The 20,607-nt window shown below is 40.0% G+C and overlaps 1 protein-coding gene across 2 annotated transcripts in view; it reads left to right on the top strand.

The window, feature by feature from the left end:
• The window catches only part of ZDHHC3 (zDHHC palmitoyltransferase 3), a 47,484-nt gene that overhangs the window by 19,473 nt on the left and 7,404 nt on the right, over nt 1-20,607 (top strand). Inside the window, exons 2-7 of one of the 2 annotated variants that reach the window (XM_075921869.1) lie at nt 236-674; nt 2,843-2,967; nt 8,633-8,729; nt 11,349-11,430; nt 13,931-14,061; nt 17,348-18,951. In XM_075921869.1, the coding sequence (XP_075777984.1) occupies nt 369-674; nt 2,843-2,967; nt 8,633-8,729; nt 11,349-11,430; nt 13,931-14,061; nt 17,348-17,506 (900 nt within the window). In that variant the 5' untranslated portion in view covers nt 236-368 and the 3' untranslated portion in view covers nt 17,507-18,951. Of the gene's footprint in view, nt 1-235; nt 675-2,842; nt 2,968-8,632; nt 8,730-11,348; nt 11,431-13,930; nt 14,062-17,347; nt 18,952-20,607 lie in introns of those variants that run through there. The other variant, XM_075921868.1, reaches the window with a different exon arrangement.

Here is a 20,607-nt window from a genome sequence, read left to right as displayed (position 1 = left end):
TACTGCTGGCTCCCACCTAACTGCTGTGCTGCGTTTTAAATAGTTGTAGCTTTTCCCCCAGCAGTGCCTGCATTGCAGTGGTGGGTTAGGGGACTCCTATGTATAATTTCTAAGTCTTCTGACAAAGTTTAAAAAGCACTTGGTCTCCTTCTGGATAAGAAGTTCTCTATTAGATTATCTCTAAAACATGGTTTGTTTGTTTTTTCTTATTATTGACTTTCTTTTTGGTTTTCAGCTCCTTTTCTGCAGCCTGGAATCTCCTACATGCTTCTCCTACCGTTATGTACAAGAAGTTTTCTGAGTTTCGTTTGTAAAGCAGAAGACTCTCTTTGATTCTTTTCCACATGCAAGTATGGACATTGTAACCTATGATGATTACTCCAATACACCGCTTCAGAGATATTGAGAGGAAACCTGAATACCTCCAGCCAGACAAGTGTGTTCCACCTCCTAGCAATAGTTCCTTGGGAACAATGTGGTTTATTCGAGACGGCTGTGGTATCGCTTGTGCTGTTGTTACCTGGATGCTTGTCTTCTATGCAGACTTTGTAGTCCTTCTTGTTATGTTAGTTCCGTCAAGAGATTATATTTATAGTATGATCAATGGGATATTATTCAACATATTGGCTTTCTTGGCTTTGGCTTCACATTTTCGAGCTATGCTAACAGATCCAGTAAGTATATTTTCATTTTTTTTCTTTCCTGCTAGATGTAGGATAATTTGGGCCAGTGGTGAATAGCAGATTTAAATCATCTGTATATTTTGTGATCAGTAAGGTGGTTGTTGTGGTAAGCTAACTCATCATCCTATTAGATCAGGTTGACACACCAAATGTAAAGCCTGATCTGAAAAGCTCCCTTTAGTGTGAAAAGGAGTAGGAGTGAGAGAGAGAGAGAGAGATTCCTACCCTTTTTTGAAACAGTACTAGATCTCATATTTGTGGCTTGTCATGACCTGACAAGCTGGAAAGCTAGAAAAACTTGTTTCAATTGTCTGTCTCATCTAGTGTCACTGCAGCAGAATGGTGTTGAGAAAAATTACTTAAATTGACTCCTATAGTGGAAAAGTTATGATTCTTTTTTAACACTAATGATTTAGTTGAATTAGATTATACCTACTAGGTTGTTTTAGCATAAATCTCCCTAATAGTATTAGCTCATATTGCCATAGCTTAAAAAATGTACCAGAGTCCTTAAAATGTTAAGCCTTCCACTTAGGAGGTTAGATTTGAAACACAAGATGGGTAGTGCAGTATCTAGGGACTTTACCCTGATCAGAAATACAGTCTTACCCTTCTTTCTCCTTGCATCTCTGAACTGTCAGGAAGGTGATTTTTATCAGAGTGCTATCCCCACATCTTTGATGGCTCGGTCTTCCATATCTGGCTAATTGATTAAATTTAAAATTCTTAGCCTATCTTCCATCAACTGAAAGAGTAAGTTGTCTCTTCCACCTTTAGAGTCTAGATGCTGCACTTCTTGGGTGAAACCCCTCACCATGAAAACTCTAATGCCTGTATTTATTACTTAGCTTCCATCTTATTTAGGAATAGCAGCAGCAGGGAACTGACCCAGTTTTGGGCAGTTTCACTTCTGCTTTCTGTGAAATTGACTCTTGTTCACTTCATAATGCCATTGCTTGATAAAACTGAGACATAATGGAGGCACTGAAACGTTCTATCATCAGATTCACGGATACAGCATTGCATCTGTTAACATATAGTTCATATTTTGAAGGATTTCTTTTTCATTGTTAATTGTTGGAATTACTGTAGTGACCCAAGGGACCAACAGATTTATGCTAGGCAATGTACAGACATAGGGTAGGAGAGTTCTTGCTACAGTTTCCAGTCTAAAAGTATGTATTTATTTACTTACTTATGGGGCCTTATGAGTTAATGGGTGTTGAGGTTTTTTGTGAATTCTTGGTTTGGGTTTTGTTAAGAGGGGATCAGCTAAACAGAAAGATAATAAAAGGAGGTGATGGGGACAGGATAAGCGCAGTGAGACAGAGGTGGGGAAACTGGTGCGGTGTTTACACAGCATAGAGCCAATCATTACAGGGAAGAGCATGTCCAGTGTCAAAAATGTAGTAGAAAGCATTGTTGCTATAAAAACTCTTCCATTAATTGTTACTTTCCTAATGCAAGGTTTGTTTTAATGTAAGTTCCTGTTTATATCTCTGTCTCCATCCCAGCAGTCATTCATATGGTATGTCTCAGGCTTTTTTAATTAACATTTTTGCAGTGGAATTGTTAATATTAAGAATGGAGATTTTTAATTTCTTGTCTTTTGAATGTTAAGACTCTTGCAGCAACATTAACTCAGCAATATTAAAGATGCATATTTAAGGGGAGACTTCAAAAATTGCACTAGTGAGTGCCAGAACATTAACTAATCTTATATTTTCCCCTTGGGACTTTTTTAAAGTGGTATTTGCATACTTAATATTTCTCTACAAGTTCTCATTTAAAAACCAAGAACAAACGGAAGGACGTTTATGAACACAAGCAAAATATGTTTGCCTGCAACATTTAATGTAGGCAAAAATTTTCAGTTGCATAACTTTTATGGGGACACATGCATTTGTCCAGTTTTCTGTGACACAAGGTCAGATGACTAGTCTGAGTAAACAGATAAGGATTACATCCTGCTTATTATTTATGTACTACAGTACAGCCTTACGATAATGTCCTTTCTGAATCTTTCTCCTGTTCAAATTGTGAAATTCTGTGGTTTGTTAGGGAACCTTGCATCTCTCTTCCTTTCCAAGAGCTTGAATTGGGTCTCTTGATGTTATTGATAAAAGCTGTGGTACAGAAATCTTTGTTTTTATTTCCAGGGTGCTGTGCCTAAAGGTAATGCCACAAAAGAGTTTATTGAGAGTTTACAGCTGAAGCCAGGACAGGTGGTTTATAAGTGTCCAAAATGCTGTAGCATCAAACCAGACAGAGCACATCACTGCAGGTACAGCCACTTACATGTTGTGATTTGATAATGTTCGCTGTGGTTCAGGATTAAAAGAAACCATGCATGTGGTGGACCAGTGTACTGTTGTAGCTGGGATTTCCAGGGGGATTAAAGTATTTAGGCTTCAATGGGAGCCAGGTGGATAATGTGAGTTGGGTATCTTTCTTAATTTTCCACTGAAAATCCCAATGCTCAAGGAAAACCATAAAATGTGGCACATCTCAGAATATTCAGAATTATTCCTTTTGACATTGAGGCTTCCTGATTGTGTGGCGCCTTGCTATTTGCCCTTCGTGTAAAGGAACTGTGTCTGTGTTTGTTTTGCCTGGGGTCAGCTCCTTGACCTACTGGCAATACGAGCACTCCCTTACTCTCTTTACAGGTTAGCAAAAAGGACACTGCAGCCCCATAGTCCTGCACAAATCCCCAGTAGTATCCAGCCCTTGCTTCATTGGACATTTGCAGAATTACCAGGCCTGCTGTTCCCAAAGGAACAGTGCACCATGGCTTACTAATTCACCTTGGAACACAACACTATTTAACTCCCAGCTAAGGTCAGCCTTGTAGGCAGGCCACCTGGGCGACTACCCAGGATGTCTTGATCAGGAGAGCACTGTGAGGCAGTGCAGAGGACCATGCTGCTATCTGGCAGGGGAGCACCACAAACTCGCAGGGGCGATGTGAGGGGTGCCCAGATTTCTCCCTGTTTCCTCCTAGCAGAGACACATGCTGCATGGGTGTGAGCAATGGATGGTGCACAGATATTGCACATCCTCTCTCTCTCAGATTTCCTCTGCACCGTCTGAGAGAGCTGTGAGGAGCAATGCCAGAGCTCTCTGCATCCAAGTCACTTGCCCACCTGGGCTCTGCTGTGAGGTGAGCATCAGGAGCTGCTGCTCTCCTTCCCTCTCCTTACACAGCCTAAGTAAGCTGAACACGCACACGGAGGGTAGGTCCATCAGTGGCTATTAGCCAAGATGGTTATGGATGTAACCTTGTGCTCTTGGGTGTCCTTAAAACTCTGGTGGCTAGAAGTTGGGACTAAAGATGGGATGGGTCACTTGATAAATTGTCCTATTGTGTTAATTTCTTCTGAAGCATCATGTGACAGTCACTGTCAAATGACAGGATACTGGGCTACATGGTCCATTGTTTGAATCAATATGACCATTCTTATGTGTTTTGAATTATAGAACATAATTGTAAGCATATATAGACAAGTCCTCACATGTTTTCTGTACATGTGTCAGTCAGCAATTATGATGACCAGTGTGACACAGGCTTTTGTTATGTTTATCAGAAACACGTGGAATTTTTTTAGGGAAAAAGGCAATATGTTGCATTTATTGAGAATATAAATTAAAAAAACATATGTTTACACATACATACACGTTGTTTTACTAATTAGCGATTTGGATCAACCTAGTGGCTTGTTAGGTTGCACATGAGAGGGTGCGGGTTCCAGGTTTTGTTAATTGTGATGTTGATGTTTTGAGGCTTGCAGGATGAACCTAGAGAACTGTTGTAAAGTTGCTTATGTCTATAGTTTTTATTTGAGTTATGGGTTTTGTTGAGTTGCAATTATATTTATATAAAGGTGTGGGTTCTTTTGGGGGGGACATTTATTTTTTGAGGGAGTTGTCCTATATGAGTTCTAGCTTACTTGTTTTTAAGGATTGGGGGCATTTGTTTTATTTTTAATGTGGTTAATTTATTATTAGAGTGTTTGTGACCTTTTTAGCATGTTCTAAGATTTTTAGGGGTTTTTTGGGCACATTTGACCTAGGGATGCAATAGTGTCATTGATTTAACCAATAAGGAAAAGCTTATAGGTTAATGCAATAGACTACATGCATTCTCTCCCCCACCCCTTTTCAGTACATTTTTTCACAGGCTGACCAGCATCCTGGCTCAGTCCCAGCTTGCACCAGGTCTGGCACCTATCCCTGCTGTGGCTTTCCATGTAAAGTGTATTAGGAGCCAGGTGGACAGGCAGTCTGGCTCAGCTCCGACTTGCGCTGGGTCTGTGAGCTCAGACACATACACCCTCTGGACAGGGGCTGCTGCCTCTGTGGGGCAACAAGCAGCCAGTCTGCAAGGGGAGCTGATAGAGGCAGCAGCATGAAGTGGCAGGGTGCTCCTTAGGAATGGGGCCAGAGCACACTGGCTCACCCCTGGGGACTACAGAATAGTCGAGTAACCGATAAGAATTCATGAGGTTGATTGACTATTCAATTAACCGATATTTAACATCCCTACTAGAAAGGCTCTCCTCTTCCCTGGACCTCTGGCTATGGGCCCAAGGAAAACTATTTCTTACTCCTCAAACCTCTGCAGAGGGCAAGTGAGGTGAGCGGAACGAGATAGGGAGCAGGGCATGGGCCAGCAGCATTTCATCAATAAGCTCCCATGTGAGTGCTGGAGAGCACAAGGCGAGTAAGAGAAACCTCTTTCATTCCCTACACCCATTCGCACAGCCAGGGAGCACCCGGAGGCATAGCGAGGGAGCAAGTGGTCCTCTTCATTATCCCTTGGATCCATTTATGAGCTAGGGGCATACCACAGTAGGAATGGGTGCCCTTCCCCCAGGCTGCTCCACAAGATCTTGATGATTGAGAACATGACTAGCTGGGAAGTAGATATATGCCACCTAGTCTCTGCAGCACTCATGGGGTGACACTGGGCTGAGAGAAGAGGGAAGGCATCTCCCTCTGGAGGGATGACATGGAGCAGCCAGGGCAGGAGGGGGAGAGACAGTAGCCCACACAGGTGTCCTAAGGAATAGGGGTGGGTGGCAGCAAAGGCCTAGCTATGACATCTCCTGAAAGAACCCTAATGGGGGAAGGGGGGCGGGTGCAGATGAGAGGGACAGCTGGGACTGGAGTGACTTCTAGGTAAGGCAAGGAGTGTGAAGCAGGGAAGTCCCTTCACCCTCAGACTCTTCAAGGTGGCTAGATGGCAGAGACAGGGCCAAAAGGCTATTAGGGATCACTCTGCTTCCTTCCCAGGAGCAGCAACAGCGGAAGCAGTTAGTTGGGTACAGTTGCCTTACACAGGAAGGTGAACAGCAGGAACTCTCATGCACATGACAACCAACGCGTGCGTGCGTGTGTTCCTGCTGTGAGAGACACTCACACACAAAACAACAGGAATTTATTTCCTTTATTTTAAAGGACTCCAATGGGCCTGAGAACATTATACTCTTTAACACCTTCTTAAGCATACAGAGTGGGATATGCAAAGATTTTTCCCTCAAGAAGAGTTAGTTTTCATTTACTTACACTGCAGGCCATAGAGATCACATGTTAGATGCACAATGTCATTCATAACAAAAAAATAAATTTGAAGAGATGTCAGGCAGGATTTACAGTAGCATTAAGTGATCGATGCCATCATGTTGTTTCGTTTGCAATCCCAACAAGTTGCTGAGCCAGTCATTTATTTGCAAGAGCTCAGAAGACAAAAGAGGGTTGTTGATGAAGGTAGTTATAGTGCCCCCAAATCTAAAAAGACAAAAGAGCTCCACAAAGCAGTCTCACCATCACTCCCAGAGTGAAAGTAGCTGCAGTCCTTTCATGCAAGGCCTTTAGAAATACATTTGGGGGCAAGGGAATGAAGCTCAAATTAAGGATGTTAAACTGTGTTGTATCAGTCAATCAAGTAGTTTATGGAATTTTCATTGACTACTCGATTAGTCGATAAGCGGGGAAACTGCAGAGCCACAACAGGGCAAGCTCCCAGCCCCAGGAGCTAACCCCTCTGTGGCTCTGCCTTTTAAATAGAGTAAGAGCCACCCACCTCTTACTGCATTTAAAAGGCAGAGGTGTAGCGTGGGACCCAGACGGGACAGGACAGCTGACTCCCGGCTTGTACCCGATCCCCCGCTGCACCACTGCCTCTCCTGTCCTCCCTCAGAGATGGTACTAGAGAGAACTGACTTTTAAGCTGGCTCTCCCCAGCACCAGCTCCTGCTCCCCCACATGTTGCCTCTGATAGAGGCAGCAAGGGCAGGAGAGAGAAGCGACTAGTTGAGTAGTGACTCGACTACCCCATAAGCCTTGGGCTACAGAACAGGCTCTACTGCTGTGATGTTCTTGCATATGGGAAGAATGTGCATGTGAGCTACCCATAGAATAGTGCATGATGCAGGACATGAAACTAAGGTGCACATAAACTGAAGGAAGAACTATTTGTTTCTATCTTACTCACCACAGGTGGTGTTTGTCTTTATAAGGACAATTTTTAAGCATCTAATTTTATTTCTAAGTTAAGGTGCTCTTTTAAATACCCATGGTTTTTAAACCACAATGTATTTATACTTCTTTCTGCAATATAAAGCTGCTTGTGTTAGTGACAACTATTGAATCTTAGGGCCCAAACTGACCTGCGTAACATTGTCTGCTTGAGAGGGGGAAAAAACCTTAGGTCCCAATTTTGCAAAGCCTGATGGTCCTGTGCCTGCATACTTTGACATCTGAGATCAAGGTCTGAGTTGCTTATTTGCATTTTGGGAATTCTTCTTGCCTTTGGAAATTGCTTCATTCTGGGATCCGTAATAGTTCCCTATTTCAAAATAGGGATGTTAATATTTATTAGTATGTGCTCTCAGGAACAAGTTTGGGATGTTTTCTTTTGGTTGTCAGTGCATTCTTGTAATTAGTTTAAGTTTGTTTTTTTTTCTTTAATGTCAAAACAGTTTAACTTTTATAAGAAGAAAAATATAGTAAGTAGAGTCCCTGATTTCTCGATTTTTAAACTCTCCTAGGATTATTGTGAAACCACATATTCCTGGATTTCATATTTGGTTTTCATTCATTTTAGCATTAGGGGACTAGCTTTCTTCAGTGCTATATCATATGCTTGTTATGATGTTAGTCGGAAATTTAAAATGTGCAGTGAAGCAGCAGTGAATAGAAAGCTGAGAGACACTAGCGTTACAATGAATTAGTTATCTTTTGATTGTTTTACTGATAAGCACAGTATTCATTTCCAGGACTTTTATTTTTTAGAATTTGTAACTAGAATTTTTACGTGCACTTGAGTATTTATGCCCATTTTTGCTGAGTGCTTTTTTAAATTGTGGTGGTGATGATGTCACAGTGATGAGGTAAATTTAATTCTATGCATAAATGACCCCATTTCCTGGTATTTTTTGAAAATTATTTTGAATTTTTTAAAAATAAAGCGCCTCACTGAATAAATGTAATAAATAATCTGTTGCAAAATAATCTGTTACAAAGGTTATTCAGAGAAGTTGATCCGTTGTTGAATCCTGTGATTGTATTTTTTTTTTTATTCTGTTACACTGAAACTCTCACAGAGCCAGGAGGTCAAACCTAGAATCAATTTCATTTCATTTGCTTAAGTATAATGTTTAGTCTCTGTATATTAAAGGGACCAACAGTCATGTTATATTGTTGTGATTTAACATTTACTTTTTGTACGACTGCAATTTTGGATAATAGAAGGGTTAACAATTTTGAACAGAGGTAGCCAAATTAGCAAATGTATGTGCGTGTGTGTATATATATCCGAATATTCAGGTTCAAATTGTATTTTATGATTCTCTCCTTTATCCTTCCAGGTGCCAAATATTTTCTTTGTACTCTTGCTGTATTTTCCAAAAACCATACACTATCAAAATTGTTGTTCTTTATTTCAGTGTTTGCAAGAGATGTATTAGGAAAATGGATCATCACTGTCCATGGGTTAATAACTGTGTAGGAGAGAATAACCAGAAGTACTTCGTACTGTTTACAGTAAGTTGTTTATTAAGTAAATTTATCTGTCCAACCAGAGATAATGAAATTCCAAATACGACTTGTTAAACAGCTGTGAAGATAGTGTATGGGATTTTTTTTAGTAGAACAAAACTGGGAAATATATTACAAATTAGCAAAAGTAAATAATTAGCAAGCAAGTGTAATAAAAGAACAGGAATAAATAATCAAAAAAGATACTTTGCCACTTATTTTGTCAATTGTGTAATTTTAGTAGTTATGAATTATAACACAGCAGTAAATATATTTCACAAAATACTCCACAGTAATAGCAATGAAATCTCAATCAGCTCTTTGGGGCATGGGCTGTCGTCTTGTTCTATATTCATACAGCACCTTGTGCAGTGGACTTTAGGTCTGTGACTAGGTTCCTAGGAGCTACAGTAATACAAATAATAATAGTATTGTGCCTCACTATAGTACATGCTGTTACCTCTTCACAGCAAGGGTGAAAAGAAACCTTTGTTTTTTGACAAGGATTACAAGGGTTCTATTTGTAAGTAACCAATGTTAGCACTGAAATCAGGCTTCTGATTTTCTGACTGTCCTGTATTTAGAGCAAATATATGAAAGTGCAAACTTAAGTACAGTACCAGATTTTCCATGTAAACAGTGAAATCTGGGCTCCATTGAAGTCAATGACAAAACTCCTTGGATTTCACCCAAAAAAATCATGTAAAGAGAATATTAAGGCTGCACAATAGACTTTTAGCTTGTTCTATTTTTTCAGTAATCTTTTATGACAAATTTATATTATGGTATTAGGAAATAGATGCAAGTCTTCAGTCAGGCTTGAAATAAGAATTGAGAATAAGTGTATGAACATTTTAATTTGCTTTTGATTGCATGGTGTATTGTGATATTGCCGAAAGCAAAGCTACTTAACGTTCTCTTTGAGAAGGCATACCTAGTTTAGTTGGGAAAACTGGAAAATATTTACACCACGTACTTTTCTGCTGGACTAAACTCTCTTCCGTCTCATTAAGCCTTTACTAACTATTTTAAGAAGGAAGAAGGTGGAGATATAAGTGACTCTCTTATTTCAATATCCAGATTGGAATGCTATTCCTAACTGGTTTATCCCAAATGTGGATTTTAGTTTCAGCTAAATTTGAAATGCCTGTTTTTCAAAATGGACCATATTAAGCACGTAATCTGTTTTAGAGGAAAAGATTAAACCAGTTCTTCTATTAATCTTTTTTAAGGGCTTAGAGGGAGGAAGAATGATAACACATAAAGGCTGCGTCTAGATTGGCATGATTTTCCGGAAATGCTTTTAATGGAAAAGTTTTCCGTTAAAAGCATTTTCGGAACAGAGCATCTAGATTGGCACGGACACTTTTCCGCAAAAGCACTTTTTGTGGAAAAGTGTCCGTGCTAATCTAGATGCACTTTTCCGCCAAAAAGCCCCGATCGCCATTTTCGCGATCGGGGCTTTTTTGCGGAAAACAAATCTGAGCTGTCTACACTGGCCCTTTTGCGCAGAAGCTTTACGCAAAAGAGACTTTTGCCTGAATGGGAGCAGCATAGTATTTCTGCAAGAAGCACTGATTTCTTACAGTAGGAAGTCAGTTCTTTTGCAGAAATTCAAGCAGCCAGTGTAGACAGCTGGCAAGTTTTTCCAGAAAAGCGGCTGATTTTCTGGAAAAACTGGCCAGTCTAGACACAGCCAAAAAGTATTAAGAGAAAAATACTTTTCCATTGTCTTTCACTTGCACTTCATTTGGAAGATATTCTGTTCTCACATTTACTGATGTTTGTCTCATTTGGTGCCAGTACAGTGAAAACCTTCCTACATACATATTTGTGTATGTATAAGTGGTGGGAGTAGCAATGCCTATAGTTAACAATTTAACATTTTCCATATCAAGTGTGTGCCTCATGTTGATATGTATTTTTTAAATTTAAGTGAAAATGGGTCAGAATAAGATCGGGGAAAAATACATTTTTCCTATGGTAAAAAATAAAATTAAATCCAAGAAACACAACTTTACAACAGCTACATTGAAAAACTCTAATACACTTCCATGTTTTGGAAGAAGGACTCAAAATTTGAGAGTATTGTCTGGTTTCAAGGGTGTGTCTTTTGGCTCTCCCCCTGAAAATCCACCCAAATTTTGGCCAACTTATGTGCCCCTAAAAATCTCATTTTGCACATTATCAATAGTCTATTTTGTTCATTAGAGACTATACATAATATATGATAGGCAACATGGCTTTGGGGATAGGTAGCTGAACTGGAACTCAGGAAACCTGGGTGCTGTTGTCCTGCTGGGTGACCTTGGGCAAATCACTTCATCTTTCTGCCTCAGTTTCTCGGTCTATGAAATATGAATAATGATATTGAACATTTTGGTAAGGGTTTACAATGAAAAATGCTATGTAAAGGTTGTAATTACAAAATTACTGTGGTTGTAATAAAAAAATTGTATCAATGCATATTCATAAGGTAGCCAAATTAAGGTTGGATTAGTTTTGACATTTCCTAATCTTTGAGTGTTGCAGCCTTAGCATTTTCAATGTAGTTTTCTTGGATGTGTGTATAAGCAGCTTTTTACAGTTATGCTTTAAAAATGCTTTAATTACATTGTGTTTCAGATGTATATAGCACTAATTTCCATGCATGCCCTAATCATGGTGGGATTTCATTTCCTGTATTGCTTTGAAGAAGACTGGACAAGTGAGTATTGACAAAGGATTCCTTTCAAATACTAACTTACTCTGTAGAGAAATCATTGTGATATAGTATAGGGGAAAGACAGCTTTTTGACTGCTAGTTGCCAGAGAATGCTGTTAATGTCATTATCTAATTTTTATTTTTGTGAGCATTCCTGGAGTTTTAAAATTCCATCACTCCTGTTAGGAGTTTTCTGTCCTGAATGGTTAGTTCCTATTTAAAAACACACCATACATAACCTAGAGAACTGATAAAAAGAATGTTAAGATTCCATGTCTGTACATAGAAAAGGTTAATGTTTCCATGGATAATTCCTGTATGTTAAAGTGAGATCATAGAACTGAAAGGAACCTCAAGAGGTCAAGTCCAGTTCCCTGCACCCATTGCAGGACCAGATACCATCTAGACCAGTGTTTCTGAAAGTGTTCCACGGAAATACTTTCGGAAACACTTTGACGGACCACCCCGGATTGTTTATGTACCGGCACCGTGGCTCCCCTTGACTCTCATGTATTGCTTACAACACTCCTGTTAATACATCCCAGAATTATGTTAGCTTTTTTTACAACAGTGTCGCATTATGTTGACTCCTATTTAGCTCGTAGTCCACTATGACCCTTATATCTCTTTCTGCAGTACTCCTTTCTACATGGTCATTTCTCTTTTTGAGACACTTATCAGATGCCTTACTAAAGTCTAGATATACCTTATCTACTGATTCCTCTTTATCCACAAGGTTTGTTATCCTGTCAAAGAAAGCTATCAGGTTGGCTTGACACGATTTGTTCCTGATAAATCTATTCTGATTGTTACTTACCAACTTATTATATAAACATTTGCAAATGGATTCCTTAATTATTTTCTCCAATATTTTTCCTGGTACAGAAGTTAAGCTGACTGGTCTGTAATTCCCTGGGTTCTCTTTATAGATGGACACTGTATTTGCCCTTTTCCAGTCTCCTAGGCATAGCTCATCTTCTGCCTTTGACATTCTGAGTTTGCCCCTACATTGTTATGCTCTTCTTTTGTACTTTTCTGTAGGAATTTGTCCATGTTGCTACATTTTATAGGATTCCCTTTTGATTTCCAGGTCATTAAAATGTTCCTGATAGGCATCTTACTCTATTCTTCCTGTTTTTCCTTTCCATCTGGCTAGCTTGCAGTTGTACCTTTAATAATGTCTCCTTGAGAAACTGCCAGTTCTCCTAAACTTTTTTCCCACCACAGGACCTTACCTACAAACTACTTCTCTAAGTTTGTTAAAATGTGTTTATTTTTTAAGCCCATTCTCCTTATTTTGCTGCTTCCACTCCTTCCTTTCCCTGGAATCATAAAACCTATCATTTCTTCATCACTTTCACACAAATTGGCTTCCATCTTCAGATCTTTTATCAGTTCCTTACTGTTAGACAGAATCAGTCTAAAAGGTTTGTTTTGTCCCACCCCCGAGTTACTTCCTCCACTTTCTGAAACAAAAAGTTGTTCCCAGTACACTCCAAGAACTTACAGCAAAACATAACATTTCCTATATTACTTTTCCAGCAGGTGTCTAGGTAGTTAAAATGACCCATAACTATAAAGTCTTGTGGTTCTGTTTGTTTGTTCAGGAAATGCCACATCACCCTCATCTTCCTGACTAAAAGTCTATAGTAGACCCTCTCTACTCTGACATCACTCCTACTTTTTTGCTCCTTTTACCTTTACCCAGAGACTTCCTACTTCTCACCTTCTGTGGACCTCAGAACAGGTGTATATCTTCTTGACATATAACACACCACCTCCTTCCTGATTCTCGTGCTGATTCTTCCTGAGCAAGCTATATTCTGGTATACCAGTATTCCAGTCATAAGACTTTCATAACTATCCTTTTAAACCGTGCTTAACCATGCAGGGACATTGCAGTATAGATAGACCTTCTGGGAAAAGGGCGGGTATGAGAACACCAAGAATATGCAACCCTTTTCTGTCTTCAAAAGGCATGAAAGGCACATGCTTTTGCTTTCTGTAACGTACACTTGGTGCTACAGAAGTAATCTTCTCTGGTGTCCACTGTCTCTCAACCATCAACTTGCGGTGCCCCTTCCTAATGGACTTCATCATAGAGAAAATAAGTAAAACCTCTACAGATCGGGTTTGCAAGCTCTAAGGTCCAGTTCAGAGCACTGGAGGGATGCTTATTTGGAAAAGAAAATTGCATGCCATGCATATCACAGTACAAGTTTCTTTCTTTAGTATTTTTAATTGGGGAAAAAAAAATTATGTCAGTAACCCTTCCTTTGGCATCACATACCCTTTTGGTAGGTCTCTGATAGTGGCAGTTATGTGAGTTTCTTATTTTGATAGAATTTTTTTTTTTGAACTCTTGAGAAATTCAGATAATCTGGTATGAGAAATTAGTGGCAGAATTTGCTGATACTAACAAGTATTTGTAGTTACATAATTTTACATGTGAACTTGTCTCTTATTTTTTGAGTATTCATTATTTTGTCATATGTTTTTACAGAATGCAGCTCCTTCTCTCCACCAACTACAGTGATCCTTCTTATCCTCTTGTGTTTTGAAGCTCTCTTGTTTCTCATCTTCACATCTGTAATGTTTGGGACCCAGGTGCACTCCATCTGCACTGATGAAACGGTGAGTGCTCCATGGTCTTGCAATTCCTTGCTCGCAGCTGTAAGATCTGTGAAATAACATGTGGTTCTGCTTCACTGCTCTAGTGTGTGTTGGGTCCTTTGAAGCTGCTATAAAACAAACTAAGCCCGCGCACAGTGGCAGAATTCACTCTAGATGGCTAGCAGAAGTAGTTGGGTAATGTGAGGATGTTGCAACTACAGCAGAAGTGAGTTGATATTTTTATCCTAATGAGGATATGTAACGGGATTACCCAGCAGAGAGTTTCACCCCAGTGGAATGAAGAATCTTGCACAACAGACCCCCTCTGGAGTTTGCTGCTAAGGAGTCATTAAAGATTCCAGTGTATAGTATCTAATGTTACTATTTACAGCTTCAAGGGCTGAAAAGCAAAGATGAGACCATTGAGGTGGAAAATAAACTTTTGTTTTGTACATTTCCAGTTTAAGTTTTCTATAATTTAGTTAATTGGCTGCTCACTGCAGCTGCATAGAAATTCAGCAGCCCTGATGTGCTCCACAGCCACAAAAGCTATCCATTAGGGATGTGAATGGTTAACTGGTGAGTATTACCCTTACCAGGTGATGCTTACCAGTTAACAGGCAGGGGCAGAAGCTGCCCCTACCGCCAACCCCTATTTAACTAATTTTACATCCCTATTATCCATAGTGCTAAAGCAACAATGTGGAGGTTATACAGAGACTTTGAGTCCCTTATTCAACATCATATCCTGCCTCCTCCTTCAAAGGTGAAATCCTGACTTGTCATAGTGACTTTTACTCTTGAGAATGGTATTGCCCTGAGAGTGACTGTTGAAGTCTCCCTTGTCATAGCTTAACATTAGTTCTCACTCTTCCCTGGCTAACCTAATTGGGTAGGTTGAGAGAAGTGACAGCTTTAAAGGGGCCACAGCTGAGTGTATGAGCGCAGGGGGTCCCAAACACTTTTCCCTGGAGGCCTACCTGGGCAACGGTGGTGGGTATTGCCGTTGGTGGGTAATGTGTGTCTGTCACAGAGAGGACTACCAGGATGGGGAGGGGTCCCTTGCTTTAGCAGGGACCAGAGTCAGTCAGCAGGTGAAGGGACCACAACCAGCCCCTGCTGACACCCTCTCCCGAGTGCCCTGCCAGTCACCCACCCAACACCCTGGTGTGCCTCACAGGCACCCCTTTGCCTGGAAATGAGGGAGTGACTTAATGTCAGGCTGAGCCCAGTCATTACCTGATGATCCTGATCACAGCATTGTCCAGGTGGGAATGGTGCAGCACTGTCAAGTCCCAGTCCTGAGGGGGAGGTGAAGGCTTGATTCTCTGGGGACGTGACAGTGACAGAACCATCCAGTCTCGTCCAGCTGCCCTCCTCTCAAAGCTAGTCCTTTCTCTTCACCCTCCACCTGTTGCCTGGTGGCTCTGCTTCACCCTCTGCCACCTGTCTGCAGTACTGGCTCCTCCGGCCTTGAGGAGAGACCATCACCGGTCACCACTTCACCAACATATACCGTTCGGGGAGCAATGTCCTCCTAAACTCTACCCATCGCATACAACCTGGGTCTGTCAATAGTCTGCAGCCCTCAGTTTGGAAATCTCTGTGATAGTGAGCAAGCCTGTGGAAAGTTTAAACAAAGCTAGAATCTGGCACCCCGGACCCTGGGAGAGCAGTCTGCTTCTCTTAGGTCTTTGTTCCCCAGCTAGCTTGTATTTGCACTTTCATCCCACTTACATTCAGGGCAACTTTGTCTCAGTGAAAGTTGCAGATATTTTCTGTTGAGTAGGATCCCAGGAGAGTATATTGCTGAACAACTAAGCTTAAAATGTAATATCAGCTTATAAATTAATGGAAGTGTGTGTGGAAGTCATTACTGAATTTTCAATAAATACCGGCCAAATTTTTCAGACTTCGGTGCCTAAGGATACATGTTTTCATACATGTTGGGTGTCTTTAGAAATAGTCACATGTTTATGTACATATGGCTATAGGCACCTGAATATATAGGTGCTGAGTTTTTAAAGGTCCAGGGGAGGGTATTTATTCTTTTAGAACTTCCTTCTGTGCCACCCATGTTACACATCCTTCTCATTTTGTTAGCATCAAGGCTGTGTCTAGCTGGCATGTGGATTATGATGTTGGGGAACATGTAGAAATTCTATTAAATGTGGCCTTTTTAACTTCTTTTGGCTTGCATCATTTGGGGAGGGGAGCTTGAGCTTTAAGAATTTCCCCTCTTCACCCCCACCTCTCGTGTACCCCACAATGGTAATTGTCCTCTGTTGGAAGAAGGCTAGATCCATTTTTTACTTGCCCCCTGTTATTTCTGGAGATGGCTTCACTAGTGAGCAGTGCAACATGCTTCAATCTTTAGAGCAAGTTCCCCACATGCCTGCTTGCATAGAACTTCCAGGAGTGGGAGTTCAAGACACACACTTGTTCTACAGTGTACTGAGCTGCAGTGCAGGGGATCCATGTGTATAGACAATAGGAAGATGACTGCCAAAAGGCTCTAAGTTAAAGACTGAAATGGTCTGCCAGTTACAGGTGACCAGAATGAAGGAATATCATTCTGTACTGAGAGCAAAACCAAACAATGCATTTGTAGCAGCTAGAGCTGTATGTTTTTAAGACCTAATTTATTTTACAATATTTGCAATCTATCAGGATTATTTAAATGATTACCTAAGGACCATTTCAGCTGATTGCTTGAAAGCCTGTTTTTGCTCTCCCTCTAATCTTTACTAAACCAATATCCATTTTTCTCTCCATTCAGTATACTTATTTCACTCTTTCTTCCTGCTATCTGCCCATGCATGTTTTGGCAGCAGTTTTAATGGCATGTCTGGAGGCACCAGGTATGTTCAGCCATGCTGAACAGAGGATGTTTCCTGAATTTGCATGATGAATCTGGGAGCATTATAGGGATTATCCTTGGGGTTTTTTTGTCTGCAAACTTATAATGGGTTTATATAAAACTTTCCCATATCTATCTTAGGCATATGAAAATGCTTTCAGCCAATAAAAGTACATGTTGTGTTTGTGTTAAAATTGGCACATGGGACTTATTGCAGGGTTTTTTAACGGTTAGAACATATTTTCAGTGTGATCAAAAATGGCAATTTTGTTTTCCAAGGAACATTTCCTATCTTTTATTTATTTTTTTTAAAGGAAAGGCGCTATAGGTAAATTTGTATTTTCTTACTCCATCCATATGATATGGGGTAATTGTGAAATCCTTTTCCTGAAATCAGAACCACAGCAATTAAGTGCTTGACTGAAAGTGTGATATTTCTGTTTTCAGGGAATAGAACAATTGAAAAAGGAAGAGAGAAGATGGGCTAAAAAAACAAAATGGATGAACATGAAAGCAGTATTTGGCCATCCGTTCTCTATAGCATGGCTTAGCCCATTCGCTACTCCAGACCAAGGAAAGGCAGACCCATACCAGTATGTGGTCTGAAGAATTCTTGAACAGAATTTCCACTAAAATTGAACCACATTTCAGCACTACTGTTATAAAATTTTATATGAATGTTTAAAACAAAACAAACTCTTTTTATGTCTACTAAAGGCTGTCAATTGCAGAGGAAAAAAACCCTGTCTTCTGCAGTTTTAGATAATATTATGTCTCCAGTGGCTGAAAGCGTCGTCTTTTTTTAAAAAAACTTGTTAACTTTACTGGCCTTTGTTTCTATCTGCTTTCTGTATGGCATAACTAATGTGAAAGAGACCCTCTCTCTCTGTTATGCCTGTCTCTGCTGAGTGGATATCATGCTATCTCTAGACTGTGAGGATATCTGTGAATGACACGTAAGTGCCAACGGTGCCATCTTCCAACCTACACAGATCTCTTTGGACCTCCTGATGGTGTGAACATCTCTGGCTGGGCAGTGGGTTGCTTTCATAGAAGAGGACTTTAGCTGGGAAATAGATACTTTGCTTACTGATCATTGAAAGGTGGAGACGAGGGTGTGATGCTGTGAGAGCCAATTAATATTGTGACCACATGCAGTTAAAGTATTTAAAACAAATGTTGCCAACATGATCTTTTTTGTTTTCAGAGGCAAAATTGATTCCATCTTTCTGGCATTATTGTCTGCTCCCTCCCTTGTAAGCAGAAAATGTTGCCCCTCTAGAGAAAATGTTGCAGCTTTGGGTGAAAGACTTTCTTGATTAAATGCCTTACACTTAGAGGAAAAAGGAAAATTCATTAAAAAAAAACTCTTAGGATCATTTAATGTATGTTTGACTTTGATAAATAAGCTGTTGGAGCAATACCTTTTCAACAGTGTTAACATTTAGAACATGACAACTTGCCATGAAAGTTTAGCACTGATGGTTTGTGTGTAGGTCCTTCTGAGCAATTAATTTTCTGTTTTTAGGACTGCCCCTCTTTATAACTTTGTAAATTTTTTCTTATATTTGCGTATTTTCAATTGGAAAGTGTCAGTGTTAAGGAGTATGCATGCCTACTGTCATGATTGTGTGGATAGTAAACAATGAGCCGTAAATGGTTGATGGAGGGACAGAACATTCCATCAAAAGCACATGCAGATAGTACTAAATCCGTATGTGATTGAAATTAATGTTTTTGTATTTGGGCAGAAAATGTATTGTATTCTGAATCATTTTGAAAAGGGGCAGTTAGCATTGTGTTCCTAGGAGCCCTCAATCAATCCTAAACAAAGGAAAAATGAAATAAGCTGTATTCATGGATTCCCGAAGTAATCTTTTCATTTGTTGTTTAAATACTCAATCAAAGCCATGGGGGAGGGAAGGGGATTACAGGGAGAAAAAGGCTAATGGATCTGTCTCACTTTGAAAGTAATGTGAATGCTGCATCTTTTTCAATTCTGTCAATGCTTCCATATGGAAAACAAATGCAATAAAACTTTTCCAAAAACTGTTTCTTCTTTTTTCTTACTCTAAATGTGGCACAATTTGTAATGCCTTTCTAAATTTTTATTGCAGCCAACCTGAGAAAAGCATAAAGATTAAGTAACTTTGGTGCTTATATTTAAGTTTAGGAAATAGTTAATCAGTAATACACTGTTAGCTATTTAACCACTTTTAGGTGGTTAAATAGCTATCATTGACTGCATCCGTTGGGTAAACAGACCCTGTGTTTTTCTTCTCCTTGCTTAGGAATAAATGCAGACTAGAGTGTTCCTAGTATGTACAGTATCTCAATTTGTTGCTATAGGAATGCACACCATGGATTATATGACCTCATTGTATGGTTCAATAAGTGATGGTGGTAGAGAAGAAAGAAACCTTTAGCATGTACACAGTTCTTAAGGGACAATTTCAGGAGCAGAAAGACTTTTTTTGTTTTTCTTTGATTGATCTCTATTTGGAAAGCCTTTCTCAAATGCATGTTTGAAAATCCCAGAATATGTTTACTTCTTTAATTGATGGTACGATAGGTAGTTTAATTAGTGATTAATTAAATAGCAGGTTAAATAATTAATTAAATCAGGGAGTCTGCCTGAGGCCTCCTCCCTCCCCCCATGTCCACAGGCCAGATCTGGTGGCTTTGTGGGCCAAATCCAGCCCACAGAGGGCATTTTGCCCAGGCCTGCCATAGGAGAGGCAGCTCAGCATTTGAATGTGTGTGAGGTAGACATACCAAGTTGTTCCAAGGTAAGCTGCTTTTTAAATTCCCAGAAGCAATACATTTTTATCTGCCTTTATTTTTTAAATTCTCCTGCTTTCTCATGCATTCAAATGGTAAGCAGCACTTCTTGTGGTTTCATTTTAAACTAATTTTAAATGAGTCCTTGTGAACCAATGAATTTGAAATATTACTAACTAAGCTTTGTGTAAGGTGGATTTTTTCCCCTTTGTTTTGTATTACCTATTTTCTTTCTAGAGTCTTTTTAAATGCATCTTAGGCACTTTTCCTTCTCAAACCATTCCCTCCCTAGTCCACCTCTTCAAACCTTACTGACAGCAGCATAGGTGATGCCATATTAGACCAAAATACAATCCTCCCATGTCCTGAATACATATTAAATGGATGCTGGGCACTTCAGAACAGGAGGCAGCGCTACCCTTTTCCAGTCTGATTAACTGCACTCTAAGGCTACGTCTCATTTTTTCAGGCAGAACGGCTCTTGTGCAAGAGGGGGTTTTTACTCAAAAAGGAACTGGGTAGCTGGCTCCTTTTTGCGCAAAAATGCATTTTGCTCTCGTGCAAAAATGGCCCCTGATTAATTATGCAAATGAAGTGTGGCGATATGCTAATCTGCACTTCATTTGCATAGACTTTGCACTAGAGGGATGCAATGTAGACGTAGAAACTCTGAAAAAGGAATTGATACTATAGTGAATCGTGTGTATAGGGGCTCTGCTGTTTGGGAATCAGTTGGAGTGTAGAAAAAAGGCTTTGTTTCCCATTTCTTCCCTTCCTGTTACACACATTTGCACTAGTTCAGGGGTGGAGAACCAAAGGCCCAGGAACTGAATGCATCCTCTGGCTTTCCTGGATCCAGCCCCGAGGCTCACTGTTTCTACCTCAGCATTGGGGAGTCTGCAGAGGTGCTCCAGCCCTCCCTTCCC

Source organism: Pelodiscus sinensis, chromosome 2 (assembly GCF_049634645.1).
Source record: "Pelodiscus sinensis isolate JC-2024 chromosome 2, ASM4963464v1, whole genome shotgun sequence".
Lineage (NCBI taxonomy): Eukaryota > Metazoa > Chordata > Testudines > Trionychidae > Pelodiscus > Pelodiscus sinensis.
The sequence above is the reverse complement of the archived record's forward strand: the minus strand, read 5'-3'. Positions and strand labels throughout refer to the sequence as shown.